Source organism: Xyrauchen texanus, chromosome 14, assembly GCF_025860055.1.
Source record: "Xyrauchen texanus isolate HMW12.3.18 chromosome 14, RBS_HiC_50CHRs, whole genome shotgun sequence".
Lineage (NCBI taxonomy): Eukaryota > Metazoa > Chordata > Actinopteri > Cypriniformes > Catostomidae > Xyrauchen > Xyrauchen texanus.
In genome coordinates, this window is record NC_068289.1 from 40,774,410 (window position 1) to 40,794,740 (window position 20,331).

A 20,331-nucleotide genomic window follows, 5' to 3' on the forward strand; every position below is an offset into this window, starting at 1 on the left:
TAATATGACATTTTTTTGGAAAGTTGTTTTATCAAAGTTTCATCAGTTGAATGATTCAAATTAACTTGTGACCCCTCGTGGTGGCCCAACTCTGATTAAAGCACATTTTACAATTTTTGTAGTTCTTAATATTAGGCATCAAATTTAAGAAGTACTGTAAATATTCTCAAACTAATAACACTGAAATCCAATTGCATACAAACCATCAGGTCAAAGAAATGAGTTTGCTAAAAGCCCCGAGTAAACTCAATCAGACCTTTATTCTATTTTTGGTATTATCTTTTACATTTAGCACTTCATGTATGGAATAATGTATCGTTAATGAGATGATATACAGTGTTTCTTCCCTTTTGACAAATTATTTTGCATGTTTTTTTGTGACTTATAAAATGGTTTTACAGAGACTGCACTCGCAATTTCTAGCCAATAAATATTTTTGAGCTGAATAGTGCCAGATTTATTATAATTTGTTTCTTGAATTTTCCACGATATTTTTAAAGACCCTGTGACACCAAAATGGGATTTTTGTGGCTTTTTTCTTGTGTCTGTTAGCTTTGAAGCAGTCTATACACTTGTAAACTCCTAAAATGAGCCAAAAGGAACTTTAAGCGCATGCGTGCATAAAGTATTTGACTTCCTGGGATACAGAGCAAAAATATTTATGACATCATCAGGTCTGCAGGGGTGAATCGAAATTTTTCTTGGGGTCTTTATGATTGTCAATTTCCATGACTTTTCCGAGCACATAATATATATATATATATATATATATATATATATATATATATATATATATATATATATATATATATATATATATATATAAGGCATAATCGCACAATGATGACTTTAATACATTACAGCTTCATTTTCTGTTACAGCATAATTTTCTGTAAAGCTGCATTAAAAAGACGTGTTGTAAATGTCACTATACAAATAAAAAAATATTTTAAGATTGAATATTGTAAGATATTCCATCAAATTTAATTCCGTAATCTTTAATAAATATAAATATTTTACGTTTTTTATTACTGTTAAACATTACACAATTCAATGTGATAGTTTGTTATAAAATTGAAAAGTGTAAACCTTAAAAAAAATGTACAATCTTTTAATTTCCACACGCGCGCAAACACATGCACGCACGCACAGACGCACACACGTACGCACAGACACACACGCAAACACATGCACGCACAGACACACACATTCGCGCAGACGCACACGCACACACACATACGCGCAGACACACACGCACACACATACGCGCAGACACACACGCACGCGCGCACAGACACACGCACGCGCACACACACACGCGCGCGCACGTTTGACATTTTCTTTGAAGCCAAGGGACCACACAAACACAACATGAATAAAACAAAAAAAAAAAGTGTTTTTATTCAAAAGTTCTTCAAGAAATGAACAGAAATAAAGCTTGATTAACAATCTACTGGAAACAAGGGGAAAAAGCAATAAAAAGCTTAAAACAAATATTCCAAAAAAAAAAAAACAATGACAGAGGAAGGTTTTTGATAAAACCAAATGTACAAGTTACCACTGGCAAGCGTGTGGCACATGTAAAAAAAAAAAAAAAAAAAAAAAAAAAAAGAAATAAAAATTACAAAATTAACTCTCATATAGATATCTCTATGAAAACCTTTTTATCATTTTTATTTTTTCAAAGAGTCTGTACAAAAGTTCTCTCTTCATAAATTATTAGTTTTTCATATAACTTAATGACTGTCTAGTACATGATTTCTCATATTCATGAGCATGTCCCTCTGCACACACACCTCTGTCCATCTCTTCTGACCCGGACGCAAATTGGCACTTCGGATTCTGTTGTTACTAGCAGCATGACCCACACAAGAACTCCACAGACACACACAAACACACACACTTCAAGAGAGGGACTCAGCGACTCTTACGCTGCTAAATGTCTGTTTGGACAACGCCTGAAAAAAACTGCTATTTCTTGGGAGTACAGATCGTGGGAAACCACAACTTTTAGCTTTCTAACGTTCTCTCTTGCGCTTTCGTGTCCTGTGATCGTGTCCTAACCAGGCGTGATGTGACTAGTTTCTGGCAACAAGCAATTTTGTCATCGAATGTGAAACCAGTCTTCAATAAATCGATTTGTGTGTCGATTATCTTGTTTATTTCCTTGTTTTGATATTTTTTTATCATTTGTGGCTTTAGCTGTTTGCAAGGTAAACCCCTCTTGGAAACTATTTGTCCCCTTTAACATTCAAACAGATGTTTTGGCCATCGCATTTAGTTTTTAGAAAAAAATATTTCAAATTTTAACAATGCGTTATTGCATCATTGGTGCATGCGAGTGTCATTGACTGTGCTATACGACTAATTTACTGTGCATGCGTCGAACGCGCCTGTATGGGCTCACGTCTAAAAGAGTATACGGTAACACTTTCTATGTAGCCTATATTTATAATGCATCGTGAAGGCATTATAATGCATAATTAAATGTTACATTATACACCTTATAATATGTTATAACTAATTGTAACCTCAATTATAACAATGACCTATTCATAGTTATACATTAGAGTAGAATGCATTATAACATAAGCAACATACAATTTTATCAGCAGAAGTTATAATGTATTATATATATATATTTGTAATGTGACAATAAAACTAACAAGAGCAGTAAGTCTTCTTATAAACATCCATAACATATTATTAAGTGGTTATAAGACATTGCAAGTCATGCTGGAAGTTATATACAGACACATGCACAAAATATAAAATAACACATTCAGTGTCAAATCTGAGATTTTACAAAAAACACAAAGATAAAAAATATCAGAAACTCTCTTATGTTGTAAACACCCAATTATATATATATATATAAAGTACTGTGCAAAAGTTTTAGGCTCTTGTGAATAAGTTTAATGTTTGTGCATCTTATTTGGAGATTTATTTTATAAATAACTTCCATTATATAAGTTTGACTTGTGATGTTTTGTATGTTACACGTTTATGTTATGGCTGTTTATAAGAAGATATTGCTTTGTAACTTTACTTGCAGCAGGTAAAGATCTCTTATAATAAGATGATGTCATAAAGCCATTTAACTGTTTACACTATACAGCACTTATAACATTAACTTTATTAACTTCTGCTGCGATGTTGCTGGTGTTATAAAGCATTATACTCTACAGTACAACTATGAATAGGGGAAGTCTTATAGTGTATTTTTACAGTAGTCGCAATTATTTATGAGAAGTTATAACTCATTATAAGGTGTATTATGAGACATTATGAATGCAGTATAATGCATTTAAAATACCTTTACAATGCATTAAACATATGGGCATCATAGAAAGTGTTATTGAGTGCTCGACTGTGCGCAAGAAACCGAAGCATACTCAAACCTTAAAAACACATCCGATTGTGATCAAGTAAACCTTAAACCAGCTTCGTTATAAATGACTAGTCAGTTTTGAAAAAATGTATTATGCACATCCAAAACAAAATCACAGCTTAATGAACGTTATAAGATCATTTACAGTTAGAAGAATCGGGACAACTTCGACCAGTGTGGGGTGTAATCTGATTACAAAGTAATTAATTTGTGCAATCTGAATATTTTAAGATAAAAAGTGACTGAAGGGTGTGCGACAACGAACAAGAAGGAAATACAGCGAATTTTGAATTTGCTGAGTGGAGAAACAAACGTTTCTGTCAAATGTGTTTTATAAAGTAACTTAAAAGTAATTAGTGATGCAAATAATGTTTCCACAATCTGAGAAGTCATTTCTAATGGATTACTTTTTGATTTTCAGCGGGATGGGCGACCCAATATGATGCCTGGATAATAGAAGCCAGTCGATCGACAAAACATCCTGTCGTACGTCACTGAAAACAAAAAACCAAAAGCCAGCTTTTGTCGCTTGGTGCTATATTGCGTCACCTGGTTAGGACACGTTTAATGGATTCATCAACTACTGGAATATCTTGTGACGATAAAAGCAACGTATTTTGCTTTTGAAACGATGAATCTGAACGCTAAATCACACCAGACATGTTCAACGCACAACTTTTCTTATAGCCGTAACAATAACAATAATAAAATAAAAAAAACGTTGTTGTTTATTTAAAGAAAAAGAAGAGAATCAAAGTATTTAAAAAACAAAACCTGAAAGAAATCAAGTGTATTTGGACAGCTCCTGAGCCGCCCGTTTGGTCTGGAGGGGCGGGCTGAACCTGCTAGCCCGACCAATCAAAACAGAGGAGAACAAAGCTCTTGAGGTAGATAAGCGGTCAACGAGACTCACCAGGCCAAAAACAGTCTTTTGGAAGACAAATTAATCAATAAAGACTTGCTAAAAGTATATTGTGATTTTAAAAATGACAAAAACAGGTTTCTGTTGCGTATTGTTTTTGCTATCATATATGCGTTTATAATCACAAAGGATGTGTTCCAAAATCTAGTGAGCCGACTACACATTTGGCAACATTTTAAGGTTACACAGGCGCACTCCGGTGCTGCATGATCACGCTGCCGCCTTAAGTAGCGGAAAAGTGGCCGCCTAAGTAGAGCACTCCAAATCGGTCACTTTTGACCAGTCACCATTTCAGTTAGGATGCTGCCCATGTACGCTGTAGACAGTAAGGCAGCTCACTAGGTTTTGGGAACAGAGCCATTCGTTTAACCTGTCCACTTTCTCTTTTAGTTTCAGTTGTCTCCGCTCTGTAGTGATGTTGTTTTAGTTTGTGGCACTTGCTGGATCCAAATCGTCCTTCATGCTATTGTTGTCCACGTCTTAAGAACTAAAGACAGCTGAATGCATATGTACAAAAGGCGGCACATTCACCAAACTGCAATTTAAGGGGCCGTTCTCACCAAATGCGTTTATACTGTTTTCCTATTGTTTTTCCAATGAAAACATGCGCTAGACAGACGTATTTGACTGAGATTGTGTTTTTTAGATGGCGTGTCAACTTTAAAAAAAGAACGCATCTTAAGACACGTGCATTCGGTTCAACTGTGTTTTCTAACGAAAAACCACTTTCGGTCAAAACTGCCCCCCCAAGCGTGTTAAAATGTCTCAGTATGGCCCGCCTTCAGAGGAAATGACGTTAAATTCTGTCTTTGGTGAAGTAAACTTGAAAGTGCCAAGTTTTGTTTGCCTCCTATAAACGAGCACTAAAATCTATATGTTCACCTCTCCTAAAGAACCCCACCAGACTTCTGTTGAAAGTCATTGAAGGTTTATTCTGAATGTTCGCCTGCATCTGAACGAATGTGACACACGATATTCGGCTTGACTGACAGGCCACGCCCCCTTCCCCAAGATTAGAATACAAGTCAAAGCACTTCCCCCACCCACACGAGTTCATCTAAAGCTACACTACAACACCACGATTTCTAAACGAAAACAAAGGCAATTATCAAAAATGTGATCGTTTAGCAGAATTTCTACCACATTCAAACAACCAAAGGATCGTTACCTCTGATTATAAAAACATTAAATCCTATTAAAACTCCATCAATTTGAATCACTCAAAAGTTTGTACTCTAAAAGCTCCAAAGAAGAAAAAAAAGAAGCGAAACACAGAAAAATCCAAGCATTGCGAAAATGTTCGTTTGCTAGATGCTAGAAAAGCCCTATTCAAGCTGATTTACAAGGCAGTAGATGGCGTTATCTCTCGCGATATTCTTTAACTACCGTATGGGAAAAATTTAAGGCAAATCGTAGAACACAAACAGATCGACCGATCAGACTGACACGACAGAAAACACGTCACCAACAAACAACACTCACACGGCAAACACAAACTCATCTTTCTCAGGATGATAAATCTCTAAAAACAAATATCTATTGAAGTACAAAAGAAAAGAGAAAAAGATCAAACAAATCTGAAATCATGAAAATAAAAAACAATGGACATCTCCGCTGAAGTTCCTGCATCTACGTGACAATTCTTGATAAAAAATAAGCATTTTTTTTCCTTATTAAAATAAAACTTTTTTTTTTTCACGCTTTCTTTGAGAGTTAGCATCCTCTGATGAATCCTTTATTTGCACCTAATGGAACTTATACCAAAAATAGTCGAAGTCGTTTAATTACAAAAACCGAGGAACTTATTGTAGAACCTGTGCAAATGTGAATTCATCGGTAGAGCCGGTCCTTCGGGAAGCTGTTATTGATTTAGCAGTTGCCTGACTCGCTCTCGACCCGACTAACCCTAGAAGAGACACAAATAGACTTTGCATGAGTGCAAGTGGCACAAAAACACTCGATCTTATAACTGCATGTTCTAAAACAGTTGACACTTTTGAGATGAATCATTAAAAATCATCCAATAAGATTTCAGTATTTGTTTTGAGGTGACCCGCTGTAGAATGAAACCACTGATATGACAGTACATTTCCAATTCATTCGATTTGGTATAAAAATGTTAAAAATCCTTTACGAATAATTCTGCAGATTTATGATGATTCTGTCTCGGCCTGCACATGAATGGATAGTGTAAGGTGAGAATTACGATACCTCTTCATTACTTGGCCTGTTGATAGGTATAAGGTGAGTCACTGGACGATTCCATCTGAGGTTGTGGACTATTCTCCTAAAGCACAAAAGTTCATATTTATTTTCTCATTAAAACAACAAATGAAGGGCAGTGCATTTCAATGATTTATGACCCAGGAAAACCCCTAATGGAGAAAGACATCTCCACAGAACGGGACGACTCCCAAACAAATCAAGCAAACGAAGAGGAGCGTGTTATTAAATCAGGTGTGACATCTGTGCTGTGGGTTCACAAAAGCTGGCACAGAGAAGCAAAATGTGATCTGACGATATGTCAGTGTGCCAGAATGTGTCGCATGACGATAATGAGGCTGAAATGTGGTATAATGTGACATTTTGCATTTTGGTAAGGTTAATGCTTGAAAACAGGTTGATTGTTTTATACACTTTGACTAAGTTTGTCCAGTTCCAAATCAATTATTATATAAAATTATATAAGATGTAGTTTTTATTTATAAAGTATTTAATTCACTGACTGGAGTCTCCAAAAATAGGCATTACGAAATGCTTATTTAATATAAAACCAATTTGTATTGATTTTTCAAAAAATGTATTATTTATATATCTTTATTGTGATATAAAATGACTCCTATCGTGATAAAGGTTTTTGGTCATATTTGGTCACACACACAAACATATATACACACACACACACACACATATATACACACACACACACACACACACACACACACACACACACACACACACACACACACACACACACACACACACACACACACACACACACACACACACACACACACACACACACACACACACACACACACACACACATATAAATTAGGACTGTCGAATTAATGCAAATTAGTAAATAAAAAATATTTACTTATTAACAATGAGCACAATTAATCATGCCTCTGGACCATGATAAGGAATTTTCTTACCACTTTATATTTTTACAAGTCTCAGTGTTTTTCTAAATTTTAAACAGCTGAAATCAGCATCCTAAAAACACTGTTTATGATACAATTATTTAATTAATAACATATTTTTAATAATTTTTATATGGGGGCCTTTCTCAGCAAATATTGATATATGTGATTAATTGCGATTAATTTGATTAAATCAGCATCTTATGTAATTAATGTGATTAACATTTTTTATCAATTGACAGGCCTCATATCTAGATATAAAAAAGATAATAGATTATATTTTGCATTTAAAATAAGAAAGCACATGTTCATAACATGAAATGTTTCCCCCTCGTTTTATTATATTCCCTGAAACAAGTTTTTTAAACAATGACCAAAACCGTCATTATTTAGCACAAGTAATATACGATAACTTGCCCCGTCCTAGGCCCTCTGACTGAAACGCTCAGTTTGAGGCTCTGTTTCCCTTTAAGACTTCAATGTAAACATGCACTATTATGATTGCTAACATCACGCCCCCTTCAATACGATCATATATATTTGAAACTCAGTCCGAAGAGAATGAAACAGCTTCACAACAACAAAAAATATTTTTCAGGGTTTACACATAATCCAACAAGAAAGAACAATAACAACAAACTCAGCGAAACACTGCATCCAAATGTGTCAAACTGTTTACTGATCGGCATTTTTTACCACCCCTAATGTTTAAATAATAGTTCCTTTGCAAATACACACACACTGGTGGCCAAAAGTTTGGAATAATGTACTGATTTTGCTGTTTTGGATGGAAATTGGCATTTTAATTCACCAAATTGGCATTCAACTGATCACAAAGTATAGTCAGGACATTACTGATGTAAATAACAGCACCATCACTATTTGAAAAAAGTCATTTTTGATCAAATCTAGACAGCAGCACTCCAACACCTTATTCTTGAGTAATCATGATAAATTGATCATTTGGTGCTAGAAAATCACTTGCCATTATATCAAACACAGCTGAAAGATATTTGGATCATTAAATGAAGATTAATGTTGTCTTTGTGTTTGTTTTTGAGTTGCACAGTATGCAATAGACTGGCATGTCTTAAGGTCAAAAATGGCAAAAAAGAAACAGATTTCTCTAGAAACTCATCAGTCAATCATTGTTTTGAGGAATGAAGGTGACAACTGACTCTAACAAGGACAGAAAGAGATGTGAAGACCAGATGTGCAACTGAACAAGAGGATAAGTACATCAGAGTCTCTAGTTTGAGAAATAGACGCCTCACATGTCCTCCGCTGACAGCTTCATTGAATTCTACCTGCTCAACACCAGTTTCATGTACAACAGTAAAGAGAAGACTCAGGAGGACTTATGGGAAGAATTGCACTGAAAAAGACACTTTTGAAACAGAAAAACAAAAAGAAAAGGTTCGAGTGGGCAAAGAAACACAGGCATTGGACAACAGATAATTGGAAAAGAGTGTTACAGATCTTAACCCCATTGAGCTTTTGTGGGATCAGTTAGACTGTAAGGTGCGTGAGAAGTGCCCGACAAGACAGACACAACTATGGCAAGTGCTACAGGAAGTGTGGGGTGAAAGGTCACCTGAGTATCTGGACAACTAGAATAACAAGGATCTGCAAAGCTGTCATTGCTGCAGGTGGAGGATTTTTTAATGAAAACTCTTTGAAGTCGTTTAACTCATTTTTATCAAATTGTAATAGTCATTTTTCACATTATTAATGTCCTGACTATACATTGTGATCAGTTGAATGCCACTTTGGTGAATACATGTACCAATTTCCTTCCATAAGGGCAAAATCTGTACATTATTCCACACTTTTGACCGCCAGTGTATACATTTCCTATAGTTCCTGATCAAATGAACTCACCTCTACTGAGATTGCATTGGTCTGCATATGAGTGTATGAAGGGATGTATGGCCCCTGCAGAGCTGGACTGGCTGTCATAAACTGCAGGTGAGAGTTTTTTTAATGACATCATATATCATATATACAGTCATGATATATTGGAAAAAAGAAATTTCACTTAAAATGTTATCACAATATAAGAATTAAGTGAGCATAAGTATGAATTATTTATATATATATATATATATATATATATATATATATATATATATATATATATATATATATATATATATATATATATATATATATATATATATATACACACACACATACACACAAACACATTGTATATATATATATATATAATTTCCCTTTAACTAACAGAAGCTAGTCCCTTAATGACATCATTCTCCAGGAAGTGACATCATTTTGGTGGGAAAATAAGTGTACAAATATTACAAAGTATTAGGAATGGATAAAATAAATTCTGTGATGTTTTGTGAAAATAAAGAAAATCTGTTTGATAATATAAAAATGTCAAAAGATAAAGTTAAAAATATTCTCATCTAAGTTAACTCCTAATTAACACTCTATTACCACCCTGTTAATTCCAATGCATTATGTATATAAGCAAGTTAAAATGAATGTTTAAGTGCCTAAACTTGACCAGAACATATTTCTGAACGTCTAGTATACCTTTTAATAGAAACGTTTCCATTACAACTGTATTATATATTTTTTTGAAGTTACAGAGATCAAAATGTTCTATAAAGCAGAAATGACCCAAAGAGCTTTCACATGGAAATCTGAACATCTGCGTCTACAAAATCTGCACACTTCTGAATCATACTCATCCTGTCAGCTGCTGAATTTTGTTGCTTTTGTGCATTTTGCTGAGATCAACAGGAGTTGCAGTTGTGTATTGCCTGTATATTTATAAATACACACATTTTTTGCTGAGTTTGTGAATTATATGCTAAGTCAGTGTACTGTGTGTGTACTCACAGTTCCTGCACTGCCCATTGAGAGGTGACTCATCTGTTGGGTTAGAGGGCTCATCATAGACGTGGGCTGCAGTGACATGGAGTGATCTATAGAGGGCGATATCACAGCTCCCTAAGAGAAAACACAATTGCACAGTTAAAACAAATCTGGTAATATCATGTTATTTTGAACATGTACATGCATGGTCGTACTATGGGATTCTTTGAAGGCACTAGGAGGGACTTGGAGGCACTTTCTCCATGTAAATATCATGGTACATGAAAATATTTAAGGAGTGTATCTCAGGGTTAATAGCAGTGAAGCTTAATCAACAGCATTCATGGCATAATGTTGATCACCAAAAATAAATAATTAATAAAAATTAAATCATAAAAATAAATCATAATAATATATATAAACAAGGGACAAAATTAAGAGTCCAAATATTTTATTATTTATTTTAATACAAATGTAATGTATTATTTATTAGTAATTAATTATTCATTTTAATAATAATAAAAATGAAATATTTGGGCTTACATAATTTTAATAGTTATAAAAAAGAAAAAAATATATATAATTTTTTTTATTCATTATTTAAAAAAATAATTGTATTATTTATTTTAATAATAATTAATTTCAAACAAAATTTTGCTGTGTTAATCAACATTACTGCTGTCGATTGAGCTTAACTTGTAGTAAAGCCGTAATTTTCCTTTAATCACTCAGTAATATGTCTTAAATATGTCATTGGATACTTAAAAACATTTAAAAAGTGGTTGACTGTCATTGTATTAAATAACAAAATGCCAAAGTTAACTTTTTTCTTTTTAAGTAAAACATTTAACAAAAAAAGCATGTTATGGTTTAAATGATAAAACGATAGATTTACCCATTTAAAAAAATAAGACAAAGTATTTTGCCATTTTTATTATTAAATCATGTATTTATTAAAACATTTTTGTGGTTGAACATTTAATAAAAATAAACAAATTATTTTGGGGCGGACAGAAACTCTATTCTCAAAGTCTACACACACTTTCATCTATTTGTCGCTTATTCTGTAACTGTTTGAGGAAACTACTGCATCATTATTTTTATTTCTGCATTCTTTTTTTACTCACATTCATTTTGTAAATAATTTTGTATTCTTATTTTTATTTCAAGTTCTTGTCCTTTTAAAATAGCCTTATGTATTTTTATTTTCCATTTCTATGCAATGCACTTTGAATCCTTTATGAAATGTGCTATTAAAATAAACTTTAAATATTCTATTCCCCCCACAGCAACTGCTATTGTGATGTCGTCACCCCCCTAAATGACATGGAAAAACTCCTTCAGACGATCTCTTCCTGTCTAAGTGAGCTGTTCTTGGCCAGAGTAAACCGCAAACATAACTAGACTTTTATACCGATAGACTTTAGTCAGGCTATGTGAGTCAAGGTGTCTCTGTGATGTTTTCTAACGCTGTGAGTCAGACTTTACTGTATTAAAGAGCCGTGAGACATCAAGGCCATTACTGCCCTTTAAATGACACAGTTTTCTCATTTAAACAACACATTATGATCATATACACACTTCATCATGTACACACTCTATCACACATTATTTACACACCCACTCAAACACATCAAGAAACACACGCTTCATTTGGTCTCACCTTCTTCATACATTCATACCGCTGAACTTTACACTTAGCACTACAGCCATTAATGTACTGTATATTAAGCTTTGTGTTTGAGATATGCATGTCATAATCTGTATTTTTAACTTTTAGATGGATACAAATTCTGATGACAAAGTTACATTTAAAGAAAGGTGCAATTATTTGAATTTGAGTGCAATATAATTGGACACAGGTGATAGATTAATAGGGTGAGCAGAAATAATAAACTGAGGCTTACTGGATGTTGCATGATGTAAGGCTGATGGGTGACCCAGGATGGATTCTGTACCTGAATATTAAAAACACACGGTCATGACAAATAAAAAACTAACATGATTGGGGAAACAAATTAATATAAAAATAATCTTTTTATAATTCTAAAACGAACAAAATTAAAAATTAATTTAAGTTTTTGATACAAAGTATATTATTAAATTTGGAATATTTAAAATTACATGCAATAAAATATATACAAATAAAAACAAAAAACAAACAAACAAAAAAAATGAACAATAAAGTACAATTACACATAATAAAATAAAATAAAAAAAGTAACTAAACTGAAATAGCATAATAAAATACATACAAATAAAACACTGAAAAAAATATAACTAAACTAAAATCAACAAAGCGAAAATTAGCGATAACTTTTAAAAGGACAAACTAAAAATCAAATAAAAACTAAATTAAAAACTAAAATAAATAAAATACACCACAACATACTAAAATAAAAACACAAAACAAAATAAAATAAAAAGCAAACAAAAAATGTAACCATACTAAAATTACATAAAATAAAATAAAAACACTGAAAAAATAAAACTGAACTAAAATTAAACTAGTGATAACGATTCAAAGGACAAATTGAAAATCAAAACCAATAAAAACTATATTCAAAACTCATAATAATTCAAAACTATAACCACCACAGACTCACAACTATAACCACCACAGTGGCTATTTCAGAAGCGGAGTTAGATACAGTTTAGACACATGCATGTCTGACATGTCGATCAGGAACTGTTGTCATGTTACCTGGTATGTGGACATAGGTGAGATGTATTGAGACATGGGAGTCTGAGAGATCATTCTGTTTGAAATACTGTAGGCGGTCGGATAAAATCTGGAGAGTCAAAGAGAAAGAGACATTTTTTACTTTGGGATGAAATATCATTTATTGGTCCTAAAAACAGGCATCACATTCTTTATGCACAATTTAATTCCTTTATCTCTTAATTTTGAGACATTTTCTCACGTAATAGCTGTTGCTATATTATGTATTTTTGCATGGCTGGAATGCTCCATTGACCAATCAGCATCCAGAACAGTAACTATCTGTTATATAATAACATTTGCAGTAAGAACATGCTGATTTTGAGGTGTTATTTCAGAGTTACTCAGCTCTGGTGGTCTCATACCCATTTTGCATAGCAGCTGTGGTGGGGTCATACGTGAGGGTCATTCCAGCCTACGAGAGAGAGAGAGAGAGAGAGAGGGGTGAAAAGACAATTCTCATGCTTCTGAGCTCATCACTGCTGAGCTGTTTCATTTATGTAAATTAGGCCAGTAGTGTAGTCTAGGGCATACGCAGGCATACGCCGTACGGCCACCTATATTTCTTAGGACTTTACGTATGCCCACCTAAAATAAGTGATGATACATATCGCCGCCAGAACACCCAGAACTTATTTAATCAACTAACGTGATGCCGCAGCAAGTGTACAGAGATTCTTTCTAAATGTGCATGGAGCAGGGAGGCAGGAGCGCAACTGATGGGACCGGAGAGACTGACAGTCCGACTGAGCTGGGCTTCATAAATTCCCAGTATGTCCACCTCTTCAGACACTACTACACCACTGAATTAGGCTCATTATAAATTACTCTTGATTCACAAATCTCTGTGCTATTTGTGCAATTAACATCACACTATTACCGCCCGAGGAAAGCAGGTGGTAAACTGCATTTTATTCAAGAGAGATAAATAATGATCAAATGATGCTGAAGAGTGTCATTACCTGCATGTATCCAGATGCGGGTTGTAGTCAAGCGCACTTTCGGCATGTTAAAGCGGGGTTATTATAGTTTTTGATGTTTTATTTAGTTATTATTTCCATTTTATATTCAATTAGTAATTTCAATTTAGTTTTGTTTTCATTAGTTTTCACACCTTTTCTGTTAGTTTTAGTTTAGTTTGAATTTTTTGTATTTTATGTCTGTTCATCTGGCTATTCATCAGGTAAGTTTTCTGATACATTTGTCCTCTACAACCTCGTTGTAAGGGGGTTAATGGGAAGGAGGCGGCGAGAACAGGCTTGACTATATAAATAATATTTTAATGAGAAACTTAAGACACAAACACACACTGACGGACATGCCCGTAATTCTCTCTCTCTCTCGAGCCGCCGTCACCGGCTGCCTTTATCCCTCGCGCGCCACCATCAGGCTGATTGGGGACCGGGCGTGCGACATTCCATGCATTGATCCATCAGGTGGGCATGATTCTCTGCTACTGCTTGAAATAGTTTTGTAATTTCAGGGTCTTTGTGCTGTTTTCCCCAAAGGACAACATCTGATTCAGGAATTACTGGATCCTCCTTTTGGCTGGAGTACAGGTTGCAACCCTATTTGTTTGGAGTCCGAGATAAAGCATCAGGTGCCACATTTAGCTTTCCCTAACAGTACTTCATGACAAAATAAAATGTTTGCAGTCGCAGGACCACTGGATGGAGCTCATGAGTGCAGAATGCAGAATGATCGGTGACAACTGTGAAGAGCTTGTGCTCCAGGTGTTGCTGCCACATTTCCAGGGCCCATACGACTGCAAGGCACACCTTTTCTGTTGCAATGTAGTTCATTTCTGCCCAGTTTAAGGTTCTGCTTGCATATGCGATAACCTCCTCCCTGCCAGGATCTTTCCGTTGTGTCAAAATGGCACCCAAAGCAGTGTCGCTGGCGTCCATATACACGGCTATACAAAGCTTGGAACAAACCGGTGGTACCATCCAGCTAATCCGAGGAAGCGCTTAACCTCGTTCAAACTACTAGGCACAATGGTGGGGAAAGTTGTTTTCACTTCCTTGGTGACTTCATTAGCTGTTCTCTCCTGTTTATTCATTCATTCAAACAAGGTATCCCAGTTCCCTTGTACCTAAGCAGTAAGATTATGCATTTCCTTTCCAGGAGTTGGAAAGATGCCGGGCAGGTCATGCTGTGCCACTGAAGAGGGAGGTAAAACTTCAGATGAATTGAAGATTTGTATGTGGTCTGGTTCTGGTGCCCAGGTGAAGGCTTGCGCAGCAGTGCTGCCAGCTAGAGCTGGTAATTTGCACATGGGTTCCTGGATAGGTGGGGCTGAGCTGAGTAGGGATGTTATAGAAGGCAGGGACACAAGGAGGAGGACCTGGAGGAATCAGAGGTTGTGTTGCAGGCATTAGCACACTTTTCCCGACCACACATTTTTAAACCAAGTCCACACGGTCTGTCGCAACTGGTTTTCAATTAATACGTTACACTTCCATTAATACCTGGAAGCTAACACTCAATTACCAATCATTTAATAAGTTCAATATTATGGGTTTACAAAAAATCTGACTGCTAAGTTTTTTTTTTCAAGGTTCACAAAGCTTAAACACTCTTCCCAAATATTATAAACACTGTGGTGATGGGGGTGTGGTCATGTGTCTGTCTGCGGGAAAGAGGGAGTGGTGCGGCTCATCAAACTGGTTGACGTAATTTAGAACAGCTGTTTCTTGTTAGAGTGATAGCTGAGAGACGCCTTAAAACAGCGGAGCATGCCAGAGAAGGGAGAGAGAGAATGAGTGTGCAGCGTTGCCAAAATTGGTTACACTGGTGCCGAAACCCGGTATGAGGAGACATCATGGAGTCCTCACCACAGGGCGAGGTAATCAAGACCCTGCCGGCATCCAGCAAACCCAATATCCCAAAACGATCCCAAAGCATATCTCAATCTCTTCGAGAAGACAGCCGAGGTGTGGGAATGGCCGCCTGACTAGAGAGCAGCCTGACTGTTACCACTACTCCCTGGGGAAGAGCAGCTTGCGGCCTAACAGCTCCCTGCAGCCAACCTCCTCGTGTATGCAGACTTGAAGAGAGCCATTCTGCATCAGGTTGGCCAGACCCCCCCGAACAGAGCCGACAGCACTTCCATGCCCTTAAGCTGGGCAAACATGGCCGCTTGTTTGTCTTTGCCCAGCAGCTCCAGGATGCCAGCCAGAAATGTTTGCTGGCAGGGAACCCTGCGGCATCCAGGAAATTGTGGACGAAGTGGTACTGGAACAGTTCGTAGCCCAGCTGCCCCGTTGGATGGCGGAGTGGGTCCAGTGCCACTGTCCAGCATCGCTGGAGGAAGCGATCCAGCTGGACGAGGAGTACATGGTGGCATTTCCGGGAAGCAGTGACCCGGAGTCTCTCTCTCTCTCTACCTCCAAACACCACTTCCGCCCCTCTTCTTTCTATCCCATTCCTGCTCCCAGGAGGCTGGGTGGTGCGATGCCCAGGTTTTATCCCTGCTTAGGGAGGGCTTCCCCCCCCCCCATTCACCCCTGTTAACCCTCAACTATCCCTCCCAGGTTGTCGAGTTCGTCCAGAGGTGTAGAAGGGGGGCCTGGGCCAGTCTTTGGAGCTGTGGGTATCCTCGGCATTTCTAGGACCTTTGCCCTGTAATGGAGGTTGGTACTCTGGTCCAGATTCCCGATGCCCCAAAGGCTGCCCCGATTGAGCTGGGATGTATCGATACCGGTGAGTATCCAGGAGGATACATATCAAGCTTCTGGCTGTTCTCAAACCTTCATCCAACAATGGTTGGTACAAGACGGGACATTGGGCATAAATAATCAGGTGAAGTTGTGGTGTCCACAGGGTTCTGGTAGTTACCATTGAGATAATATTGAGGGGGAGAAAACAGAGTGGAGGCCACGGTTAATTCCCGCCTCACCCATCCACTGATTTGGGGGATGAATTGGCCTGATTTAAAGAAATTGTTAAAGGAAATTTGTGCACGTGGGTCCTGTGAAATAATGTCTCTGTGTGTGACTTGTGATGCTATGGCTGGAGAGGCGGTGCCAGGGCCATCTATGTCTGGTTTGCATCAAGATAACGCAAGAGGGGAGGCCCCTGACCTAAGGGAATTCCCTGAGGAGGATTTCCCTCTGGAGCAGTCACGTGACAAACTCCTGAAACACAAGTGAAAGTAATCAATGGTTAACCGCTCTGGCCTGACGTTGCACTCACATACCTGTATTTATCAATTATCAAAAGATAGGTTGTTGTAATGAGGAGAAGAGTTGGGCCAGGTCGTGAGTGTGCACGGTCGGCCCCCAATCGGGCTAATCAGCCGGAGGGATAAAGCCAGACACAGCACCTGCGTGTGGGCACTCTCTCTCCTGAACTGCTACATCCGGCTCAGCTTTATCCCTCTCATCGGCTGATTAGCCCGATTGATGGCTGGGCCATGTAAACTCACATCCTGGCACCACCCTCCTCCTCATCACAGTTGTATCGAGTGATGCTGGACACTCAAACAAAAGAAAATACAACCCAGATATTAGTCCCACAGAGCTGTCAGGAAGTGCTTTTCCAGGCAGCTTACCATAATCCAATGGCTGGCCATTTAGGACAGGAAGGAACACTTAACCGTATAATGGCCCGTTGATTTTTTTGACCGGGCATTCATGGGGACATTCAAAGGTGGTGTGAATGTCAGTTGGTGAATCCACAGGCCACCACAAAAGCACCATTGCACCCTCTACCATTAATCAACGTACCCTTTGAGAGAATTGGTATGGACCACATAAGGCCATTAAAATGGACATCGCTTGCATTAGTTATGGTGGACAATACAAAGTGATATCCAGAAGCAGTGCCCCTGCACAACGTCGCAGTATGTAGTGTTGCGGAGGCACTCTTCAGAATAATCTCCCAAATGGGGATTCTGAAAGAAATCCTCACTGACCAGGGCACTACATTTATGTCATGAACACTCCGAAAACTGTACAAATTATTATTGATTAAATCGATTCACACCAGTGTTTACCACCCAAAAACCGATGGGTTGGTGGAACAATTTAATAATTAACCCTGGAAAACATGATCCATGAATTTGTGGACGAGGATACTAGAAACTGGGATAAGTGGCTTGATCTCCTGTTATTTGCAGTGCGAGAGGTCCCGCAAGCCTCCACGTGGTTTACCCCACTGGAGCTGCTGTATGGGCGATGGAGGCGCGGCGTGCTCGACGTCATGCAGGAAGCTTGGAAGGAGGAACCTTCAAACAGTAAAAACGAAATTCAGTACGTTCTTGATTTCAGAGCAAATCTCCACACTTTGGGTCAACTAACACAGGTGAATTTGGTCCAATCTCAGGAACGTCAAAGCCAGCTGTATGAGAGGGGCAGTCGACTACGGGAATTGGCAGTGGGGTTATGTGGTGATAGGGACGTGGTCATGAGTCTGTCTGCAAGAGAGAGGGAGTGGTGTAGCTCGTCAAACTGGTTGACATGATTTCTAACAGCTGTTTCTAATTACAGTGATAGCGGAGAGACGCCTTAAAACAAGAGGAGCACGCCAGAGAAGGGAGAGAGAGAGAACGAGTGTGATTATTGCCAAAATGCTGACATTCTGTGTACTGAAGCTGTTGAGTGTTTGTAAAAAGTTTGTTTATTTTCTGAGAGTGAATTATTGAACTGAGTAAAAGAAACTGAAAAGAGTGCATCTGCTGCACATTCCAAGAAATAAAACGTTACCTAAAGCGTGTCACTGCTCACGGTCTCTTGCTTCCCATATCTGAACTCTGAGTTATTGTTACAAACACTTTTACACAAAACAACAAAATCACAAGCACAAAGTTTCAGTTCATAGATTCTAAGTACATATATATATATATATATATATATATATATATATAGAACAGCAAAATTCAAAGAATAATCTATTTGGTAAACACTTCAACAGGTTTGCCCTTAAATAACAATCATTGTTTTACAACAGTAACCATAGTTTAACCATGGCATTTATAGTAAAATCATAGAAACCACAATATAAACATGGTTACTGTCATGGTTACAATATCTAGTAAAATCATGGTTACTATATAGAACATAATTGTATTACTGTTATAAAACCATGATTAATAGTATCAAATCCATGACTTCTGCTCAGAAAACCATGGTGACAGCAGTCATTGTTACTACAATATTATAATAGTAAAATCATGGTTATTTTTTGTCAGGGTCCTTAACTAAGAACAAAGAAACATTTTCTCTAATTACCAAATCAACATTTTAACTTAATACCTGCACAAATACGCTACATGCATCAACATAAAGTGCACTTCAAACTCATCTCAACATTTTCAATATTCGGAAGCTGTACATCAATATTGAAGGAATAACCTTGCTATTAGAAAGCATATGAGAAGGCATGTTGTGATAATGCTGCTTGAGTATTTTAATCATACATGGAAATCCCACATGAACACTCCAAAGCGTTTAGGTTATTGTTTCATGTCAGTCCAAATTAGCACGGAGTGTTTGCATTTTCAGCTCACCTGCGGCTCTTTCCCTGGGTGATGTCGGCATAAATGATTAATCATGCATCACTGTATTACTATAACGGCATCTTAATTAATTAATTAATCAAAGTGCATTATTGACGCTTGTGATAGATTACAGCCGCGTGAGGAAACAGGAAGTTGTTCTAAATAAACCCTCATGTGCATTATTGACGTATATTACCAGTATACAGCACTCGTTCGAGCGATGTCTGCAAACAGTGCCTGTTTTGTAAACGTCTGTTGACCATCGCTGTTGTAATTGACTGCAAAAAGAAAATGTTCCCAGAAAGCAGAAACGCAGGGGGTTGCTCTATCAGCGACTCGCTTTCTCCACTTGCCATTTTCATCTATACACAACGCTTGCAGAACAGTGATGTCATCAAGTTGACCCACGTGAAACACAAGTGAAACACAGGTGGAGCGTATCCATTCAGGTGCATTAGCGGAGGTCTCTTTGAGCTTTGTTTTCTTGACCAAAACTTGCTTTAGTGCTCCAGGTGCAGCATTAAACGTGAGGTGAACCGACCGCGGTGCCAATGCCTCCCGAACCGTGGATGGCAAACCGTACGGTTTGTTTTTTTTACAGAGAAGTTAGGATAATCACAAAATCAACTATTCAAGTCACTTCAGGTCCCTGTTTGGGTGCCACTTCTGTAATGGTGGCATACTCAAAGAGGGGTTAAATACAAGTTCTTTTTCATTTATTTCAGGCAGCAGACATGATTTGGCCAGTCAAAATAAATATTTTGCCCAGGATAGCTCTAAACAAGCCAACAGTCACAGTGATTA

General features: G+C 37.2%; 1 protein-coding gene across 2 annotated transcripts in view; it reads right to left on the minus strand.

Moving 5' to 3' along the window:
• Window positions 1-1,358: 1,358 nt before the first annotated feature.
• LOC127654743 (RNA-binding motif, single-stranded-interacting protein 1-like) overlaps window positions 1,359-20,331 on the minus strand; it is a 93,510-nt gene continuing 74,537 nt past the window's right edge. For both annotated transcript variants that reach the window (XM_052142073.1, XM_052142074.1), the window contains exons 8-14: window positions 13,391-13,440; window positions 13,008-13,095; window positions 12,211-12,261; window positions 10,328-10,438; window positions 9,341-9,421; window positions 6,525-6,600; window positions 1,359-6,219 (exon numbers count right to left, since the gene is read on the minus strand). In XM_052142073.1, coding sequence (XP_051998033.1) covers window positions 6,532-6,600; window positions 9,341-9,421; window positions 10,328-10,438; window positions 12,211-12,261; window positions 13,008-13,095; window positions 13,391-13,440 — 450 coding nt within the window. In that variant the 3' untranslated portion in view covers window positions 1,359-6,219; window positions 6,525-6,531. The remainder of the gene's footprint in view (window positions 6,220-6,524; window positions 6,601-9,340; window positions 9,422-10,327; window positions 10,439-12,210; window positions 12,262-13,007; window positions 13,096-13,390; window positions 13,441-20,331) is intronic.